This window comes from Talaromyces rugulosus, chromosome VI, assembly GCF_013368755.1.
Source record: "Talaromyces rugulosus chromosome VI, complete sequence".
In the NCBI taxonomy this organism is placed as follows: Eukaryota; Fungi; Ascomycota; class Eurotiomycetes; order Eurotiales; family Trichocomaceae; genus Talaromyces; species Talaromyces rugulosus.
In genome coordinates this window covers 1,231,133-1,250,673 of record NC_049566.1, presented here as the reverse complement: position 1 = coordinate 1,250,673, position 19,541 = coordinate 1,231,133, and the positions used below count along the sequence as shown (strand labels likewise).

General features: G+C 49.7%; 5 protein-coding genes across 5 annotated transcripts; 2 read left to right on the top strand and 3 right to left on the bottom strand.

The window, feature by feature from the left end:
- Nucleotides 1-639: 639 nt before the first annotated feature.
- TRUGW13939_10777 (uncharacterized protein) lies at nucleotides 640-1,913 on the bottom strand (the record flags this gene model as incomplete). The annotated part of the gene is made up of 5 exons (XM_035493887.1): nucleotides 640-946; nucleotides 1,000-1,132; nucleotides 1,192-1,401; nucleotides 1,466-1,547; nucleotides 1,617-1,913. 5 exons carry the CDS (start codon nucleotides 1,911-1,913, stop codon nucleotides 640-642), a joined length of 1,029 nt encoding a protein of 342 aa, XP_035349780.1.
- A 2,017-nt stretch (nucleotides 1,914-3,930) lies between these two features.
- On the bottom strand, nucleotides 3,931-8,834 carry TRUGW13939_10776 (uncharacterized protein; the record flags this gene model as incomplete). The annotated part of the gene is made up of 3 exons (XM_035493886.1): nucleotides 3,931-4,586; nucleotides 4,645-8,413; nucleotides 8,478-8,834. 3 exons carry the CDS (start codon nucleotides 8,832-8,834, stop codon nucleotides 3,931-3,933), a joined length of 4,782 nt encoding a protein of 1,593 aa, XP_035349779.1.
- A 316-nt stretch (nucleotides 8,835-9,150) lies between these two features.
- TRUGW13939_10775 (uncharacterized protein) lies at nucleotides 9,151-11,064 on the top strand (the record flags this gene model as incomplete). The annotated part of the gene is made up of 1 exon (XM_035493885.1): nucleotides 9,151-11,064. The coding sequence occupies one exon, from the start codon at nucleotides 9,151-9,153 to the stop codon at nucleotides 11,062-11,064; it is 1,914 nt and encodes a 637-aa protein (XP_035349778.1).
- A 3-nt stretch (nucleotides 11,065-11,067) lies between these two features.
- On the bottom strand, nucleotides 11,068-17,904 carry TRUGW13939_10774 (uncharacterized protein; the record flags this gene model as incomplete). The annotated part of the gene is made up of 8 exons (XM_035493884.1): nucleotides 11,068-11,083; nucleotides 11,307-12,319; nucleotides 12,375-12,723; nucleotides 14,265-14,368; nucleotides 14,426-17,392; nucleotides 17,456-17,596; nucleotides 17,649-17,675; nucleotides 17,737-17,904. Coding segments are annotated over 8 exons (4,785 nt in total), but the record flags the coding sequence as incomplete, so codon positions are not given.
- Nucleotides 17,905-18,615: 711 nt separating this feature from the next.
- TRUGW13939_10773 (uncharacterized protein) lies at nucleotides 18,616-19,392 on the top strand (the record flags this gene model as incomplete). The annotated part of the gene is made up of 1 exon (XM_035493883.1): nucleotides 18,616-19,392. The coding sequence occupies one exon, from the start codon at nucleotides 18,616-18,618 to the stop codon at nucleotides 19,390-19,392; it is 777 nt and encodes a 258-aa protein (XP_035349776.1).
- Nucleotides 19,393-19,541: the final 149 nt, after the last annotated feature.

The window sequence follows — 19,541 nt, the reverse complement described above, 5'->3', positions numbered from 1 at the left end:
CAATAGCAATTCTAGATGTCTGTAGCCATTTCATAGTTGATAAATTTTCATAATATGGTTCTATCGTATAGCACTTGAGCACATTCGCCCTCGTAGCTAGCAAGATAATGTAAAATGTCAAACTTTTGTATTTATTGTACCTCTTTTGGAGTCAACTGGGGTTATCGCATTCTGGAATTCGCAAAATTAGGGATTATCCCCAACGAGAGTAATAGAGTCATGATTCAGAAAGTAAGAACACTTTATTGCATTCTCCTAAGACAGCTGAAAATATCAATTATAAAATCGATTTCGGCCGTTCATCATCCATTGCTCATGACAAGAAACCAGAACACCAACCGTAACATAGCTTTGATATGAAAAAGAAACGAAACAAAAAAAAAGGAGAGAAGATAAACAAGAAAGGTGAAAAAAAAAAAATTCGATCGAAATTAGAGCCCCTCAACTGGAAGAGGCGGGTCTCACAAACCAAGGAGACAGGGAGACACAAAACAGACTATCCGAACTAAAGAAAATAAAACATTGTTGCATAGGCCTTTTACTTTTTTCCAGGAAAGAAAAGGAAAGAAAAATCGTATGTGGCGGCAACATCACGTACGGGGGACCAGACCAGGCCAGAGGAGAATGGGGCCTCATTCCTTAAAAACAAGGACCCCAGCACCAATAAGCCATGGCCCTTTCAGGGGTCGACCGCTCCGTCGTGATGTTTCCAAACCGGTCTTCCGGAACGGAATAAGGAAGCAGCTCAGTAATGCTGCGGTACTCGGGTTCCGAATCGTCCACCATTTTCTCACAAGCCTGTCCCCCAGAAGCGACGGTATGGCGTCCCTTCACTTTCTGATCAGTGGGTGACCACAGGTTGTGTCCTCCAAGGGAGCTTCGTGGAGACAATGAGTCAACTGTGTGCGACATGGAGGGGGTTGAGGCGGGAGAAACCAGGAACGTACTATAATCTTGTTAGGGCACTGCGGCGTAGCCGGAGTCTGAGGTGTCTCGTACTCTTGTATATACGGGTACCCTGCCGTATTCTCAAAGCCGCTGGCCCTGCCGATAAGCTCTGGCGAGGGGCGGGCATTGTCGTGGTGGTCGAGAGCCTTGTCACCAGGCTTCTCGGTTGGTCCCAAGGGGTTGCCTGCAGTCGCGATGAGTTAGCAAAGATATCAGTGATGAGAGGGAGGAAGAGAGGAATACCATTGCCCAGTGTATCTTCGTCGTGGTATGCAATGGTTTTCGGGGGAGTTGATGGCTTTCGCCAGTTCCCCTTGGGGAGGCCAGTAGAAGAAGGACCAGAGCGCAGACTTTCCAACCCTCCTTTCTCGCGATACCACGACGGGATATCACTGAAACCGATTGACTGAAGGGTTGGAAGGTCAGTGGGCATGACGTGCCTGAACCGACAGCCTGGGAAGAACTGTTAGTCGATATTCTCCATGCCGCTGTCAAAACGTGAGAGAGCTGAGCTTACCCTGCTGCGCAAAGTCGCACTCCCCGTGGCGGATCCAGTAAGTGCAGTACACCTTGATCTGCTTACTGGGACTCCCATTCACCTGAAACAAAAGCTTGTCAGTCAAGGCACAAGTGGAAAAAAACAAAGGATGGTAACGAGGGAAACTAACCTTCTTCTCAGAGAGCCGGCTCTTCCCCTTGCTACCCCCATTGTACGGGGTGATGGCAGCAACAGTGTCATTGGTGGGGTGTGTCGTAATGCCAACGCGGTCCTTGACGAGGTCGACGTGGTATACGCCGTACCAGGGGATCTGGCCCAAGTTTTTCATGTCCTCGGCTTCTCCTAGACTCATGTTGCGTGGCACCCCTCTGATGGAAACATGAGGGGGCAACTCATCTAGAGCGATGAGTGGCACGATAGAGCCATCGTCGCGGCCGAGGAAGAACTGAGGGCGCAACTCAGGCATGTCGGCAGTCTGAGAGGAGAGTAGAGGCGATGGGATTGTGGCGAAGGCGAATGAGAGGGAGGAGGATCAACAGCTTCGAGGTTCAAAGCAAGGGCCCAAGTGAGAGAAAGATGAGACTGTCGAAGTTGGTCGACACCAAGGTTGTATAACAGCGTGAAGTTATATCAACCGGCTCAGCTTGGCTTGGCGTTGCTTTGAATTGTCTTTCGAAGCCGTATGTTGAAAAGAGAAACTGAAGAGAGTCAGAAGGGGCAGAAAAGAAGCACGAGAAGAAGAAGATTTGGATGGAGAGAGAAAGGATGGTGGTGGAGAGAGGAAGACAAACGAACCTATTTAAATAGTTTCTCTTTTGTCCTTAACGGCTAAGAGTGTCCTAGATAGGCACCGTTAAGAAGGTGAGGGGCCTTCTGTCGAGCGGGTCCCAGAGGGGAAATTATTATAGGATCCAGCGGGGCAAACAGGATGAAGCTCGCCCAGCAGAACAAAGAAAATAGCCATGCCTGCTGATCATCTTCGAGGATGAGAAAAGGTGGTTGGAGAGGCTCAGAATGATAGCTTCTCTACTGGGAAGCGGTCTCAATAGGCCCTGTGCCATTCCAGCCACCAGTCCTTCCTTCTTTCCAGCTGCCCTGCTGGTTATTTAGTGTTTAGTGATGTTCAGGATAAGTAAAAAAACCCCAGGCTTTTTATGTCTTTCACCAGGTGCTCCAGGCTGCATTTTTTCATGGTATAAGCCAGCAGAAAGGAGATGAGTAAACACCCATTTGTAAGAGATATGTGACCGACAAATTAACCAGGACACTAAAATATCTAAGATAATGGCACAGGAGCCGCACCTGGGTTCCGTGAATATACAGGCTTTATTCACACTGACAATGTTTGTTCAGACCCACCAGTCCGTTTGCTCGGCACAAAAAAAGGAAGTAGTTGGCTTGGACCGTGTGCCTGTCACTACCTGCAAAGAAAGTTAGACTTACTCAAACCAGAGCCAATCAAATCTATTACACAAGAGCAATTGGGGGTCCCCTGGGCAAAAATCCTGCGGCTATCCCCGCAGGGGATGGCGATCTCGATCTATACAATATGCGATTGTTCTTTCTTCAAGGCAAAAAAAAAAGAAAACGCAAGTTTAGCCAATAGCCATGCACATACACGCAGAAGCCCCGCCATGGCGACATTTATGGGATTGACGGGTGGCCATGTGCCTGAATAAAACCCATGAAACGCCTTGAAAGATTCCCTCCCTGACCGCCAGATATTTGGTGCCTAGAAAAACAACATACAGGAAATATCCCCCCAATTGATCGCCAACTACACAATTGCATCCCACACAGCAATCCCCTACCCTCACACAAGAGAGAGCAAGAGACTATGTTGCGATGAGATTGATTTAAAGTACACGCCAAGCATTATTGTCCTGCGCAATTTAGGGTTTGTAGATACCGAATAGGGAAATGATCTGCCACAGCTCCGCCCCGCCCCGCTCTCCACCGGCTGAGCCGCTTTGCCCAATTTCCATGCCATGTCCTCGTGAACAACGGCTTTGACAAAGCGTTTATGTGGTGGCTGGGAGAGCACTAAGCACGTGCAATTGTTGTCTCGTCCTCTTCACCGGCGGTGGGGTTTAAAAGTGGAGCCGCCGGCCTGTTTCTATTACGTCAGGAGTATCAATGATTAAAGACAAGGATTGTACACCCGGGTGGAAGGTTCGATTGTCTTAGAGATAATAATACAATTCGAGCCGAAATTAAAATAGATAAACCAGCACCTGATGAAAGAAAATAAATGTATGAGACAAGCAACTCCGGTGTACATTCTAGAACTACACCGCCAAACCCCTCTTAGACGCCCGCACAAATCGATCACGAGTTGAAAGAAATAATAGGGAATATTCCCGCAACATATTCTTGAAGCAAAAGACTACACATGTTCAATACTTACAATCGCGAGTGATAAAGAGTGTCTTTCAATGCGGTGCAGGAGGGAACATAGCAGGTTGAAAATGTTGCGAAAGTTGCTAAGGACGCGGAGGTAGATGAGGCCGAGGAAGTCGAAAAGGCCGTGGAGACTGAGAAGAGTGAGAAGGCTGTAGAGGAGGGGGAAATCGAGAAGGAGGCGGAGGTGGTGGCTGCTGCCCATTAGAGCCTGGATGTGATATAGAGGAGAAAGGAGGCGGGGGGATATTGGGCGAATTCCCAGAGGGAACATGGAAGGCAGACTGAGAGGCTGGTGTCGTAGATGGTCGTGGTACAGAGGAGAAAGGAGGAGGGGGAATCGTTGCAGGGCCACCAGACAGCCCCTTCGCGGCCGCATCAGCCTTTTTCCTGCGATTGACGAGATCTCCCTTGACCATGTGCAGATAGTGTCGGGCCCGGTCGACCAGCCATTTTGGTTCTGTGCTTTGCTTTAATGATTGGAGCATTGAAAGAATCTGCTCCTCTGAATTCAGGTGTGGACAGGTACGTTGATAGCCAATGTGAGCGATGCCGCAAAGACCACAATGCTCCACGCCAGCCAACTTGAGAGGGCAGTAACCGACAGGATGCATCACATTGCAAGCCACACATGGAAGTAAATGACGACCGATATAATTAGATGACGGCCGGGCATCAGAAGTTCCGTCCAAGGAAGGAGGCGAAGTTCTAGTTGGGTCCACGCGTTTGAATGGGCGACCTAAAATAGAAATAATCAATCGATGAACTTGTAATAACACGGTTAGAGAGATACTGACCTTTGACCTTTTTCACCGGCGTGTGTTCTTCTTCAGATTCAATCTCCTCACTCTCAGACGCATTATTATTGCTTTTGAATTCTGCATCGCTATCCAGCTGTACCCTGGGTCGCTTAGATTTGGCCGGGGGGCTTTGCTCTTCTTTGTTGTTATCCTTGGTAGTATAATCCACAACGTTTCGTTTACGCTTCCCCCTACCCAGTGCTTGTGCGTTGGCCAGGGCTTCCTCCTCCGCAGCCTTCTGGCGCTCTGCAAGAATCTTCTCCCACAGAGTGTTGCTGGGCGGAGCTGGAGCATCAGAATCACCCAGTCTGTCTTCAAGTGCGCCACTGCCATTTGCCCACACACGAGCAAAGCTAAACTGAGACTCAGCAGAAGCATCTTTGCCGACCTCGGTATCTTCAGCTTGGCTGCGATCCAGAAGCTGTTCAACGGATTCTGCATCGTAATGGATATCGCCAGTATCGTCGTCTTCGAAAAGAGCCTCTGCACCGTATCGAAGAATTGATTCCAAGTCGACGCCCTCATCGTCATCCGCATCTATTCGTTCAATGAGAACGTGATCTAGAGCCATCTTCTTTTTGCCGATCTGCATGATCTTCTCCTCCGCACTCTCGCGTGTCATCATCTGGAAGACAAGGACCTTTTTCTTCTGACCAATGCGGTGCGCTCGAGACAGCGCCTGTATATCCTGGTGTGGATTGAAGTCGGGATCCATTATGATAACAGTATCAGCCGTTGCAAGATTGATTCCAACACCGCCTGATCTGGTCGATAAAAGGAAAGCAAAATACTCTGATTTGGGGTCATTGAATGCATCAATTTTCTTCTGCTTTTCGTGGGCCCCCATTGACCCGTCTAGACGAAGGTAGAGAAGCCCCAGGCCGTCAAGAAAATCCTCCACGACGTCTAGATTATCCAAAAATTGACTAAAGAGAAGCACTCGATGGCCACGCTCTTTAAGTTTTGGCAACAAGTGCTCAAGTAATTGTAGTTTTCCCGCAGCTTCGACAAGATTTCTGTGAGAGAGGACGGGGTTGGAAGTGCGCTCTTCGATTTGCTTGCTGTATACAAACGGGTGACACAAGCATTTTCGTAGCTGCATCAGGATATTGCTCAGACTATGGCGCTCATTCTGCTTGTTATTCTGATCCTGGTTGTTCTGGAAGATTGACTTGATCAGCTTGCTGTTTTTCGCAAGGATCGATTTATAGAGCTTCTTCTGAACAACAGACATGGACACAGGAACGATAATCTGCGCCATTGGTGGCAAGAATGTAAGAACCTGGGCTTTTGTTCGGCGTAGGAAAAAGGGACGGATCAAATCATGCAGTTCAGGGACATTTTCCTTGGTCAATGTCTCGTACTTTTCCTCCAGATCCTGTGCACTTCTGGTGGGATCGCAGAATTGAATGAGGTTGAACAGCTCCCGGGTATTATTCTGAAGTGGCGTTCCTGTGAGAAGAACTTTGAACGGAAAGTTGATTCGTGAAAGCGAGGCATAAAGAAGATTCTTGTCATTCTTCAACCGCTGGCCTTCGTCTACGACAAGGCCAGCCCACGGGATTCCAGCCAGCACTTTCCGGGCCTTCTCTTCGACCATCGATTCGTAAGATGCAACGACAATATGAGCTCTCAAGTCGCGGGCGTTATTCGGGAACATTTCATAATCGTGAGCAATTCGGCGTGCAATGGCACTACCGTAGTATGTGACCACCCGGAGAGAGGGTGCCCATTTCTTCACTTCACGTCGCCAGTTGGGACACGTGGAATTGGGTACCACAATTAAGAAGGGCCAGCACCGATGGTCTTCAACCAAGGTAGCGAGAAACGAGATAATTTGAATTGTCTTGCCAAGCCCCATCTCATCGGCAAGAATGCAATTCTGCTCCTTGTACCACATGTAATATAGCCAGTTGAGTCCGTCCAGCTGGTAGTCCATGATTTCCCCACCGGTCAGAGAAGAGGGCTGGGCTTTTTTGACGAGGGTCGTTTGAAAATCCTGTTCACGAACGGTGGCGAGGTACTGTTTCAGAGCCGGGCCCTTGGGGATGCGCACATAGTCTTTGGAAACCCAGTCTTCGTACGCTGCTTTAAAATCATCCCAACGCTCTCCATCGCTTGGGGAAGGCACAGTTTCCCAAACAGAATCTTCGTAAAGTAAGCCTTTGTACTTGACGTAGGCTTCTTTGACGTCCTTGACTCGTGCCATGTCGATTTCCTTTGAATGCGTACTGACAATGTTAGTGTATTTGACATCTAAAACAATGTCAATTCTTAGATATTCCTCTGGAATGGCATCCGTCATGGTCATGTGAGGCTTGTGGCTTGTAGGAGACCTGAAAAATGCCTTGCGCATCAATGGCGAAGTGATACCCCATATCCAAGACCCTTCCATCCATGTCGTACGAAAGTAGGACGTGCGTTTCCATTTAACCAAATACTCCTTTTCCTTTTCTTCTAGATCGTCGACTGCAAACCCTGGGGTGTAGCTATCTGCATCGACAGGTCGCCAGGCGACTAGGCCTTCAATCTCTCCAGAGGCGGAGGTACAAGTGTGACAACGCCACTTTCTGGAATATTGTTTGAAGCGTGTGTTGGCAAGTTCTGACGGGGTGGACTCTGCATCTGGCATCTCGGCATCATCATTAGCCTTCGGGTCAGGCTTGGGCGGAAGATGATCAAAGTGGAAAGCCCTTGTGCAGCCAATGCAACGGAAGAGAAGATGGTCGGGGTTGTTAATAAGCGAAGGCTCGACGGTAGTTATTGGATCGACCCCTCCGTTATTTTCTCGCTGCTGCTGTTCTAGTCGCGGATTTAATCGTTCTCGGAAAGGTCGCGACGCTGGGTTCGTTTCGTTACACGACACACATTGGCCGAGATGGGGTGCAGCTCCATCTTTCTTATGCGCAATTCCGATACAACGACGGCATTGCAACACAAAGTGGTCTGGATCAACCTTTGTGACGAGATGCTCTCGCGATCCTCGTGGGCCCAAGCAAGCTTTATGATAAGCACTTGTGCATCCTTGGCAGAAAACAAGAGAACCTTTTTCCCGATCGTTACCTTGTCCTGCGCAGACTTCACAGACTTGACGATGACGAAGTCTGAATGGATCGTCTGATGAGACTTTGTAGAACTTCTCTTTCGCACCGAAATACTTCTTTTCTGTGGGAGCCTGCTCGTTCTCTGAAATCTCATCCTCCCGTCGTTCTCTGAGATTTTTCCTGCCAGAATTCTTGGTTCTTGTCGAGAATCGAGCACCGGGGCGCGAAGAGCGCATATCACTCTCGCTATCAGAAAACTGCGCGCGGATTTTCCTAGATGACCGCTGGTTGGTTTGTCTCGCGGAGCGGCGTCGTCGGGTGCCTGATCCTGTATCGTCGCTTGAATTTTCATCGCTTGACCAGAACGTATTCCGACGGGTTTCAAGTAGCTTTGTTTGTCTATTAGGTCGCCGTACTGGTCGCGCATCCTCTTCTTCAGATGTAGTCGATCGTCTGGGGGGCCGACCCGGTCGACGTGCCCGACTAGGACGACCAGGACGACGTGTGCTGGGACCGGCAACAATAAGATCGTCGTCGTCGTCGTCGTCATCATCATCTTCTTCTTCCTCGTCCTCCTCGTCGTCTGAATATATGATGTGGTCTGCACTGACGATATCTCCGCGTCTTCTTATAGACGTCCTCTTCGTGGGAGGGCCTTGTTTTTGGAAACGAACTAAGGAGGCTAATCCATTATTTAATTTTTTCAAATCCGAAAGTGCCATCTAAATAAACAATAGCTGTTAGAAAGACTGCTTCACTAATAGACACGCATGAAGCTCGGCTCACCCATTCCTTCTCCCAATTCTGAAGCTCTACCTGATAGAGAGATTCACCATCGGCGTATTTTTGCCGCAAAACATCCCGAGCCGTCGAGTATCCCGGTAGACGTTCATATTCCACATCAGACCGGGGCGGGGGCACTTCAACAGCAACTATCGTTGATTCACGAGACGGGCTAGCGGAAGAAGACGATCTGGCGTTCACTGCACGAAATGAATTCCGAATAGATGTCGACGAAGCACTTTTTGTGGCAGGCTCTTTTGCGCCGCCAGAGACAGACGAAAACTGCTGTAGGAGATCGGCAACGAATTCATCGGCATCCTCAGACGCGGGCGAAAAGTCCTGATTGTCATCTGAAGCCATTGTCGCGTCCAGTGGTCAGATCAGATAGATGACACTGGCGCGATCGCACACATAAAATCCGGAACATAATAATGGTGAAGGGGAGAGAGAGTCCAAGTCAAGAAATCCAAATGCCAATTTAGCTCATCCATGCCTTCCTCACCAAAACGCGGGAGAAGACGCGCCGCGCTCCCGGCCCGATATTGATCCGCTTATCTTATCGTCCATCGCAATTTATTTTCCTTTCCCGGTTGTCTGTTTTTCCGTCTATGCATTTCAATTACAGCTTCTGCATTAGCCACCTCCAGCGCCCTATACGTATACTAAGCGGAATAAAATGATTTCGCTTACGTCGAGGTCGTTCCGGATATGTGACAGATCAAGACCAGTCTTCGGAGCGTTGCTACGCCAAAATTCTATATCAGGAGTCCGATTTGCATCGCTAACCAGCGCCATCGAACGTGGCAAGCGTCGATCCGTGGCCGTTGAAGAGAGAGGCGGGAGATCTTTTGGAGAAAATAAAAGAACATGGGAAGAAAGAGGCAAGAGATCTTCTGAAGGAGGTGATAGAAGGTCACGGGAAGGAAGAGACAAGAGATCTTTTGAAGGAAATAGCAAAAAACCATGGGAGGAAAGAGGCAAGCAATCTTTTGAAGGAAAAGATAAAAGATCATCAGAAGAAAGGGGCAAGAGATCTTTCGAAGGAAATAACAAAAAGCCATGGGAAGAAAGAGGCGGGAGATCTTTCGAAGGAAATGATAAAAGATCATCAGAAGAAAGAGGCAAGAGATCTTTCGAAGGAAATGGCAAAAAATCATGGGAAGAAAGAGGCAAGAGTACATCGCACTCCCCTCGCAAGGAGTCCAGCAAACAATGGGACCAATCATCCCCCCGTTCGAGAACACCGGGGCCAGGATTCAACCTCGATGAAGAAGAATTTATCAGAACGGGCAAGATGCGGCAAAAAGCGAAGGATACTGCTATACGGGAGGATCGACACGATGAAGAGCCTGAAAAGGAAATATCTTGGATAAGACGTGAAGGCAACAAGGACACATTGCGCAAGCTAAAGCATGGCAGAAACCACCACAGGTATACCAATGAATTTCCGGAACGAGTGAAGTCGCAAGTGCTGGTTCCTTCTGCCATCCCATATACCACTGCTGCCTCGGTGTTCGTCTACGGGGCATCTGCCGTCGAAGCCGCTTTACGATGCAGCCGTCGCAAGCTCTATAAACTTTATATCTACCAAGCGGAGGGCGAGGAGCTCACTACTCAGCAAAACCTCCTGCGAAAAATGGCTCTGGCCCAAGGTGTCACAGTCAAGATGGCGTTTGCTGGTTGGGACACAATGATGTCTAAAATGAGTGACGGCCGTCCACACAATGGTTTCGTGTTGGAGGCATCACCTCTGCCTACACTACCCATTGCCAATCTGGAACCAGTCCCCGATCCAACAGCCAATGTTTTCCACGTCAAGCTAAACCCACAGTCTGAAGAGGAGGCAAAAGTGAATGGCTCGAGCAACGAAGTCCAGCGCGCAGAGCGATATGACGAGGCCTCCCGGTCTCGCTTCCCTCTCATCCTCCTGGTCGATGGCATTGTCGATCCGGGAAACATAGGCGCCATCATCCGGTCCGCGTACTACCTAGGCGTTGATGGGATTGTCTATGCCGGCCGCAACTCTGCTCCCATGTCACCGGTGACCGCGAAAGCCAGCGCCGGAGCCACCGAGAGCATGACATTTTTGAAAACCGTCAACCCACAAGAATTTGTGCAAGCGTCACGCAAGAACGGCTGGCGCTTTTTGGCCGCGGATTCGCCGCGCAATGTTTTTGAGCGATCAAGCGACGTGATCTCTGTGGATAGGGCTGCTGGAACCAACACCACGTCTCTGTTGACTGAGGCCCCCACCGTGCTGATGCTGGGGAATGAAGGCACGGGACTGATGGAGCGACTCAAGGTTCGGGCCGATGGGCTCATCTCTATCCCCGGCGCGCATTTCCGTCACCAAGAGGGTATCTTGAGCGACGCTGCGGGCGTTGATAGTCTCAACGTCAGCGTAGCCGCAGCGATGCTGATAGAGATGCTGATGCGGACTCCCTTGCAAGTCACCGATCTCCCGGCACTAGAAAGGCAGGAAAAAGAAAAAGAAAAAGAAAAAGAAAAAGAAAAAGAAACACTGCCACCCAGCGTAGCCCAAGAAGCGGTGCCCCAGGAAGTGGCGCCCCAATCGTTCGACTTTAATTAGAGCTTAACTTTTCTCTGTACTATATATTTCTTTTTGGGCATGTATATTATGTTTGACGGGTCGGGTGATGTAATTTTAGTATCATCACAACCTCATTATAATCAAGCTATTCAGCTTCATCATTTATTAATAAAGTACACTCGTGCTATTGCATGGAGGATCAAAATCCAGTCTGAAACATCCCCAATGCACTAGCCTCCGTACGCAGCAGTAACCGAGAAATAAAAACTAGCAACCCATACCGCATGATCTGCTGAAGAAACGCATTAGGAGCTGGAGGAAGCATCTGGGTCGGGCTTCTGGACAGCGCCAAACTGGGTGTTGCCAACATCGAAAACCTGGAAATACGAATTAGCTCGAGTACACAAACACATAAAACAATGGCCATGCTTACCGCATAGACGCTCTTCAAGAAAGTGTCTCCGAGGATATCGAAAGTGTTGGAACCGCGAGACTGGATACCACCATAGGTGAAACCAGAACCCGCATCAGCAAATCCCAAAGCTGACTTGTGCACAGCGAACTGAGTGTCTCCGACAGCAAAGGTAACAGAAGGCAGCTTGTCCACAGCAGTGTCGCTTGGGTAGACATAACCCTGCTGGCTGCTGTCGTATTTGGAGTTTGGAATGGCATCGTAGATAGCCTTGACAGTGTCATCATCAACGAGCGCCAAGGTGGTGCCGGTGTCAGCAATGGCGGTGTTTCCAGAACGGTCGACGGTCTTGCCATTCACGGTGGCCGAAGTGGACTGAAAAGTCCAGAAGCCTTGGCTGTTGTCGACGGCCGCGTAGCTGATCTTGTTGCCTGTGGCACTGACAGTGTCTTGATCAATGTAACCAAAGGTATAGAAAGAGGTATCCCCCTTTTCACCCGAGGCACCGAGATGAGCCGTAAACAGCTGGGAATCCTGAGGAAACAAGTTGTTGGCAATCAAGTTCTCTACTGGAGTCTTCACTTTGTTGGGGGTGGCAGTGTTGATGCTACCAAAGGCCAGTCCCAAGAGACCGTCTCCCTCGGATTGCTCAAACTGAGAAGACAAGGTCTTTGCCAGTTCGATGGCCTGACCCTTGATTTCCAGACCACCAAGGTTGAGGACGTCGTTGCCGACATCACCGGATGCAGAGGAACCGTCGCCGTACGAGATCTTCCAGGTCTCTCCCGAAGGCTCCTGCCAAGAGCTTGACTTGGATGGATCGAAGATTGTGTGGCTTGATCCCGACTGCTGGGTGCTGGATGGCAGTTCAGTAGACCATACCTAAAGCTGTTGTCAGCCCATATTTCCATATCTCTTCCTTGTGTGTGAGTCATACCCAAAGATCCGCAGAGCCGGAATCGAAATCCAATTTGAGAGTCTGAGCAGGAGAGCCGATGCCTACTTGGGCCAGATACAGGGAGTCGTTCTGAACATCGTCGGCAGGAACGTCGCCACTCTGGCCATCGGTCTTCTTCTGCAAGATGCGACTAACGCGGGCACGGCCACCTACAGGACGATGGCCTTGAGCGCTGAACTTGCCCTGCTGAGTAACGCTGGATGCGTGGAAGTAAGGTCCTTCCAAGGTGGGATTGAAGCCGTATTTGCGAAGGAGGTGGACGTAGGACTTTAGCCCATTGCGCTGGTACTTGGGGTTGAGGATGAGGTTTATCTTGGAAGCCATGCTGCTGTAACAGAAGGGTGATTGCGTTAGAAAAAGTAGTTGGGAGTTGGTAACGATAGCAGGTGAGTCAAAGATGTGGTCGAAGCAATATGAGAGATGAGAGATGAGAAGATGTGAAGAAGGGAGGCGAAATAGGAGGAGGTGAGGGGCTCACATGGGGCCTTTTTGTAGTCGGGAGGCAGCAGCAGCAGCAGCAAGTAGTCAACGGTGAGGACTGGTAAGGAGCTTGTTGGTGGTGCCTTCCGCGTCAGATGGACTAGCTGGCGAGATCACGCCCAAACGTGGCACCATGGTTGCGACAGGCAGTCGTTTCATTCACAGTGGCAGTCATCACATCACGCCTTGGGGCTGGCTGGCCGGCCCAGAGCAGAGCAGAGCAGAGCAGAAAACCGCACCTCGCGATCCCCCGCGGGAGTGGAATCGCAACGACGTCAGTCGCAGCCAATCCCGTGTCGCCGGCCCTGTGCCTGCAGCCCCACCAGTGTGCCATGGCGCAAAGTATCTATATACTACTACTTGGAGTATAATAATAATTTACGGCCAGCATAATCTGCGCCACAGATTCGCCTAGTCGATGACGGAATCCAGATCAAATCTTGGTCAGGTTGCAGCATCACCAGAGCCACGCGCCGGCTTCTGGCCAGTGTCACTTGCATTTGCCACTGGCTCGCACAATTTTTGTAATGGATAAGGTGATTACGCCGGACTCCAGCTAGTCTTGACTCTTTGCAACCGATACCAGTCACACTCAGATTAAGCAAGTAAGCAATACACACACACACACACACACACATCCTGGAACGGTGGCGTCAGGGCGGGCGGGCCGCAAGCCTTAAATCGCGATAACCAACAACTGATAAGCCGGGGCTAGGCTGACTGAATTTAGAGTCAAGATTCAAGAGGCGTCACAAAGTACAAACAACTAGCAGTACTTTGTTAGTAGCCACTACTCTAGCGGCCTTTTCATGGTCTAGCTTACACTGTTGACTGGACGCTTTTGATGCGCATCGGCTGGAAAATGCAGTAAACCATGCATATTATAGCGTTGATTGCGTACGCTCGCCGATCCATCGTTTCATCTGGCGGCGAAAAACAATCGTGCTACATACTGATTGGTTAACAAAACAAGTCAAAAGCTTGTTAATATGTTCGAGAAGAGTGGCGCTCCAGTTATCTAGCAGAAGCCCGGTGCAGTTAATTCCCGTCCTGAATGTCGTTTCCGTACGTGCTGAAACTGAGCATCTTGCCAGACGGAAGACTGTCTGTAGAAAGAATATAAAATAATAATAAATTTAATAATTAGAACTATTCTTTCTTCTTTAATCTTCGGGTTTAAAAGAAGACACACAAAAACAAAGAAGAAAAGGTACAGGAATAACCACCACTACATCCGTCCTTCAGCCATCATACAACACTTTCCTCAACGCCGATCCAAACAGAGTGACGAAAATCAAAACCAAAATGCAGTGGCCTGCAAGCCACTACGAAAACAGACACTGAAATAAAACAAGTTTCAATCAATCGCTACACTGATCAATGGTTCACTTCTTTTTGCCCTTCGATTTGGTGGTCGATGAGACGCTGGCTGCTCTTGATGTGTTGGTCGATGTGCCCTTGCTTCCACCTTTGACAGTGTTCAGTTTCTTGTTCTAAAAAAACAAATTAGTTAAAACAGTAATTAAAATGTAGTCGACAGGGAATCTTACCACAGCGCTACCCTTAGTTTTCTTCTTAGCTGGTGCCTCGTCCTCGTCCTCGTCGCCCTCTTCTTCGACCCGATCTCGTCCACGGCCTTTGCCACCCTCGCCGTTGGCTTTGGGATCCCCCTCAAACTCTCGCGCGATGGTGTTAAGCAAAGTGGTACACCGGCGGCTCAGTTCAACAGGCGTGCGGCTCAAGAAAAACCAATCAAAGCGGAACAGCGGGCTTTCACGGATTTCCTCTCGCATCCGTTCAAAAATCTGAATAGCATCACTGTCGTCCTCCTTACCCAGCTTGTCGAGCATAACCAGGAGGAACCGGTCTTCTTCCTCCGAGTACACCTTCTTGTTCGTGGTCGACACGGTATAGTTGATCTTTAATTGCTGGAGAGGTACTCGGTACATGTCCAGCTTCTTTCGCAGCATCTTCCGTTGATGCGTGTTCTTGCGCACCTTTTCTTCACCTTGTTCGATAACGCGGAGGTACTTGGGATAGTCACTGATTTCGTCGTACCGCTCCCAGAACACTTTGGCGTACTCCTTCACTTCCTGGGGCTCCTTGCTGTCGACTTCTGTAGAGATTCCAGCATAGTCAGTTCGACCGAACTTGGCAGATCCATTAACAAACTGCTGGAAATCGCGGCGGTTCCACGTCGAGAAGCCCAACTCAGAAAGGCGGACTTTTTCGGCCTGTTCCTCCTCAGTCAATGGGACTGCGTTGTCGATTTCCTGTTGTTCGAGATCCCGGTTTGCCTCGCGTTCGCTCAGGTCATCCTCTGTACCTTCAACAAGCTGGGCCTTATAGTTGATTTCCTTGTGGAAATAAGCTGTTTCCTTCTCCTGCAACTCATGCAGCCGCGGAGGGAAGAATTGCCAGTCGTGAATGGCAACTTGCTTGGGCGCACGCGGCACTTTCGGTTTCGTGTCCGCAGTGCGACCGCCGGTAGCCAGAGCCTGCCGGTAGTATTTATCGATTGAATAAAATTGCTCCTTGCGTTCTCGCTTCGCTGGGTTGATCCAACTGATACCGATATCCTTTTTCCGGTTCGTAAAGTCTTCTCCATTCCATTCATATGCATTATCTGACGTGAACTTCTGAAGATCGTCAATGCCGAGCTTTTCATACTTCTTGTTAAGCTCTGCGGTGCGCTCCTCGCCCTTTCGCAGGATTTTGTCGATATCATCGTCTGTTATGTCACCGCCACTGGCAAGAGTGCCTCCCGGGTTCTTAAAGAGATCAGCAGCGCCATGTTGAATCATGCCCAAGAGGTCGTCTTTCGATGCAGCGCCCTTTCCTTGCTGCTGGGCACGACCTTGTTGAATGACAAGTTGATCAAGTCGTAGCTTCTGCGCCGCACGCTCCAGAACCTTTTCTTCGATGGCCTTCTCTGTGACAAATCGGAAGACAATAACTTGCTTCTTCTGCCCAATACGGTGAGCACGGTCCATGGCCTGAAGGTCGGCTTGCGGGTTCCAGTCGCTATCGAATAGAACAACAATGTCTGCCGTGGTTAGATTGATACCTAATCCACCAGCACGTGTCGTGAGCAAGAATATAAACTTGTCAGAGCCCTCTTTGTTGTAATCGTCAATCGCTGCGATACGGTCTTCGTGGGCTGTAGATCCGTCAATGCGGCAATAGCTGTGCTCTCTGAAAACACAGTAATCTTCCAAAATATCCAGAACACGACTCATTTGAGAAAAAATGAGCACGCGGCTGCCTTGCTTCTTCATGCGAGTGAGGATTTTATCCAAAACAATCATTTTCCCTGCATTGTCGACAAGATGTTCATCGGTCGTATACGGAGGTCCGGGCTCGGCACCTTCGAACAGGTACGGGTGGTTACAGCACTTGCGGAGTTGCATAACGATGTTCAATAGTCGAGTCTTGGATTCTCGTTTTCCAGCGGCACCGTTGACCGCATCGATGTCCTTTTCAAGGATTTTCTGGTACCATTTAACCTGCATCTCCGACATGCCAACATATAGGTTCACTTCTTTCTTCGGCAACAGGCTCTTTTCGACATCGCTTTTGACTCGACGGAGCAGAAACGGCCGGAGAACACGGTGCAACTGCTGCACAACAGTGTCCTGGTCTGAATCTTGACTGGAGAACCATTGGTCGAATGCCTCAGAGTCACCAAACACATCGGGCAATAGAAAGTTGAGGAGGGCCCAAAGCTCGTGCAGGTTGTTTTGGAGAGGGGTACCCGTGATTAATAGGCGATTCCGCGAGCTAAACAAACGAATGATCTGGGCGAGTGACGATTCCTCGTTTTTGATCCGATGGGCCTCGTCGATAATAATGTATTCCCAAGGGAGTTTCTTCAGATGCGATTTCTCGCGTAAGATCATTTCGTAGCTGGTGATGCAAACATCGAAATCTTCCTTTTCAAGCCGGTCGGCAATTAGTTTCTGACGCTCCTCTTTGGCGCCCTGCAACACCATAACATTGACCTCAGGTGTCCATCTCTCAAACTCTCTCTTCCAGTTGTCAAGAGTGGATTTTGGGACTGCAACCAAATGGGGGCGTGTGATGCCGCAGATGTGTCGTAAATATCCCAGAAACGCGATTGTCTGAAGGGTCTTTCCGAGACCCATTTCGTCGGCAAGAATTCCAGAAATACCATTCTCATGGAGTGACACCAGCCAATTCAGCCCAGCAACCTGGTAATCGCGCATCTCTCCTTTGACGAAAGAGGGCGAGTCGCGAAAGACCGTCGTTGTTTCCCCACCCCGCTTTTCATCACTCAGAAGTTCTGCATCTTCTTCCTTCTCAGTTCGGCGTCTCCTATCACCACCAGCACCTCCTTTGCGCGAGGAACCCTTCGTCTTGGCGGTCTCATCCGAATTTTGCCGATCGATCTCTGCCAGAATTTCCTTGATGCGCGGGTTCGGGTTGGTTTCAATAAAATGGCGAAACAAATCGGTGAGACCCAGAAGGTACCGGAAGCGTCTGATCGAGTCGTCTTCCTGTATCGTTGTTGTTGACATTAGTTATCGTTGAAAACGTGCTTCTTGGCAGGGAAGACAAACCTTTGACTCGTCCAAGCGTCCGTGCTGTTTCTTGAGAATCTTTTTCAACTGAGATTCCTCTGCCTTTCTTTTGCGTCCATCTGTGTGGGGTGAATCGCCTGCGACACTGCTTGCCGTCGTGTTTGGGTTGGTGTCGGAGTCCTAGAAAAAGTCAGAATACCTAGCGTACTGGTCCTCGAACGAAATATCGTACTGTGTAATCTGGGGTCTCTTGGTAGTCCTGGGTTGATACGTGTTAGCGAAATTCAGAGTGTGCGGTGCGGGAACACAATAAATCATACCGCCATGGGATAATCAGGCTCGTCAACCGAGATTCTGGCGGTAGAATCATCATTGCCGTCTGTCATGGGCGTGTCCGCCTGGGACGAAGCATCCGAGTCTGGCAGATTGCGAGAAGGCGCCATCTTGGAAGTTTGCACCCCAGATGCGATCGAGTAGCTGCGCGGCCTCACTTATATCGATATCAGGCTGTTGCTAGCTCGAGACAATACCGCCAATCGCGATGCTGAGGTATTCGAATCCGCTTTCTGCAGCAACTGTGGGGGGTGTTGAGAGGGCCTAGGATGATGAAGTTCTGCAGAGAGGTGAGACAGCGTGTATGAACAGCATTGAAAGATCGCGGTGGGAAGAAGGCAAATGGAATTTAATCAGGACCAAGGCGCGTGAATGACGCGCGATGATTGGCGCTGGACCTGATGATTCAGCAGAGCTGCCGGAACATTAGTTGCGCCGCGTCCCAAAGGGGAAAGCGCCAAATCTGCTCCGAGGCGCCGCGCCGCCCGCCGTACTAATGTGATTTCGGTACTTTGGTACCGAAATCACGTGGCAACTGGGCTGGCTGGGTGGCCTGAGGCAGCCGTTGCGCCCACCAACAATAATGTCGAATCTTTGCCGCCCTAGTTTCCTGTCATCTGATGGTTCCATGTCACGCCTGCTTCTCTTGTTGTATCCCTTTCCTTTGACCTGGACGCATCACACTTGCGGGTGTATCCCACTAAAACTCGCTTTTCTTTGATTCTCGACGAAGACACTAAAAAGGTCGACTTTAACCACACCCCCTTCCCCTCAAGTCTCGGGCCACTGAGGGCCCCTCGAGGACGAACGTATCAGCGGGCTTCATCTCCTACTCACACCACCTCCGCTATATCTACATTTCCATCATGGACTCGATGAGATCGCTCAACACATCCCTTCCAAGCTCGACATCATACTCCCAACCACCCGAGCAACTCCTACAAGCTTTCAAAGCTGCCGCTCTATCGGTTACCAACCTCTACAAGAGTGCCGCCTCCGACCAGGCCCAAGCGAAACAAGCCGGATATCAGGAGGCTATTGAAGATCTGTTACATTTCTTAGATCGAGAAAACCTTGGGCTGGGTGACGGCGAGGGTTGGAAGGTTCGGCAATGGGCAACTGAACGGGCTGAGGGAACTTTCGACAGTGATGATGACGACAAACAAACACGAAGCTCTCCGCCAGCAGTGCTCCGAAAAGAGCAACGTGATAAACCACAACAAGATTCATCGTCCTCCCCACAGGTTGAATCTCCTATCGAACCGCACGCTTCCACGAACCATGAACAATCTACAGCTCTCCCGACCGGGGACTCGAGCACACTCATGCGACCATCTATTTTCACTTTTTCTGCTGGACCACAGTTTCCGTCTATGTCTCCGGACATGGACACACAAACACCTGATCATACGCCCGTGAACTCGGCATCTTCGGTTGATACACCAGGCGTTGGCATTTCAGTCTTGCCACGAAACCCTTGGTCTGCTAATCGACACAATAATTCTACCCGACGATCGTCTGCTAGAGATTCTGGCACTTCATTTGGTAACAAGCGAAAGCACCACGTTCCAGACTTCTTTGACGTTTCCGGTTTAAACGGACGCGATTTGTTTGGCGGAGGAAAACGAGGGCGATTTGCATGAGGACTTTTTTTTTGGTTTTGCACGACGGAATGATGACATGCATGTTTGATACCCGAAAGAGGAGGGTGGTTTTCCTAGCATTTATGAGGAGTCATTCAGCATTAGTGGATTTTCATAGGTGACAGTTCCATCCTGTCCATTTATTAGAC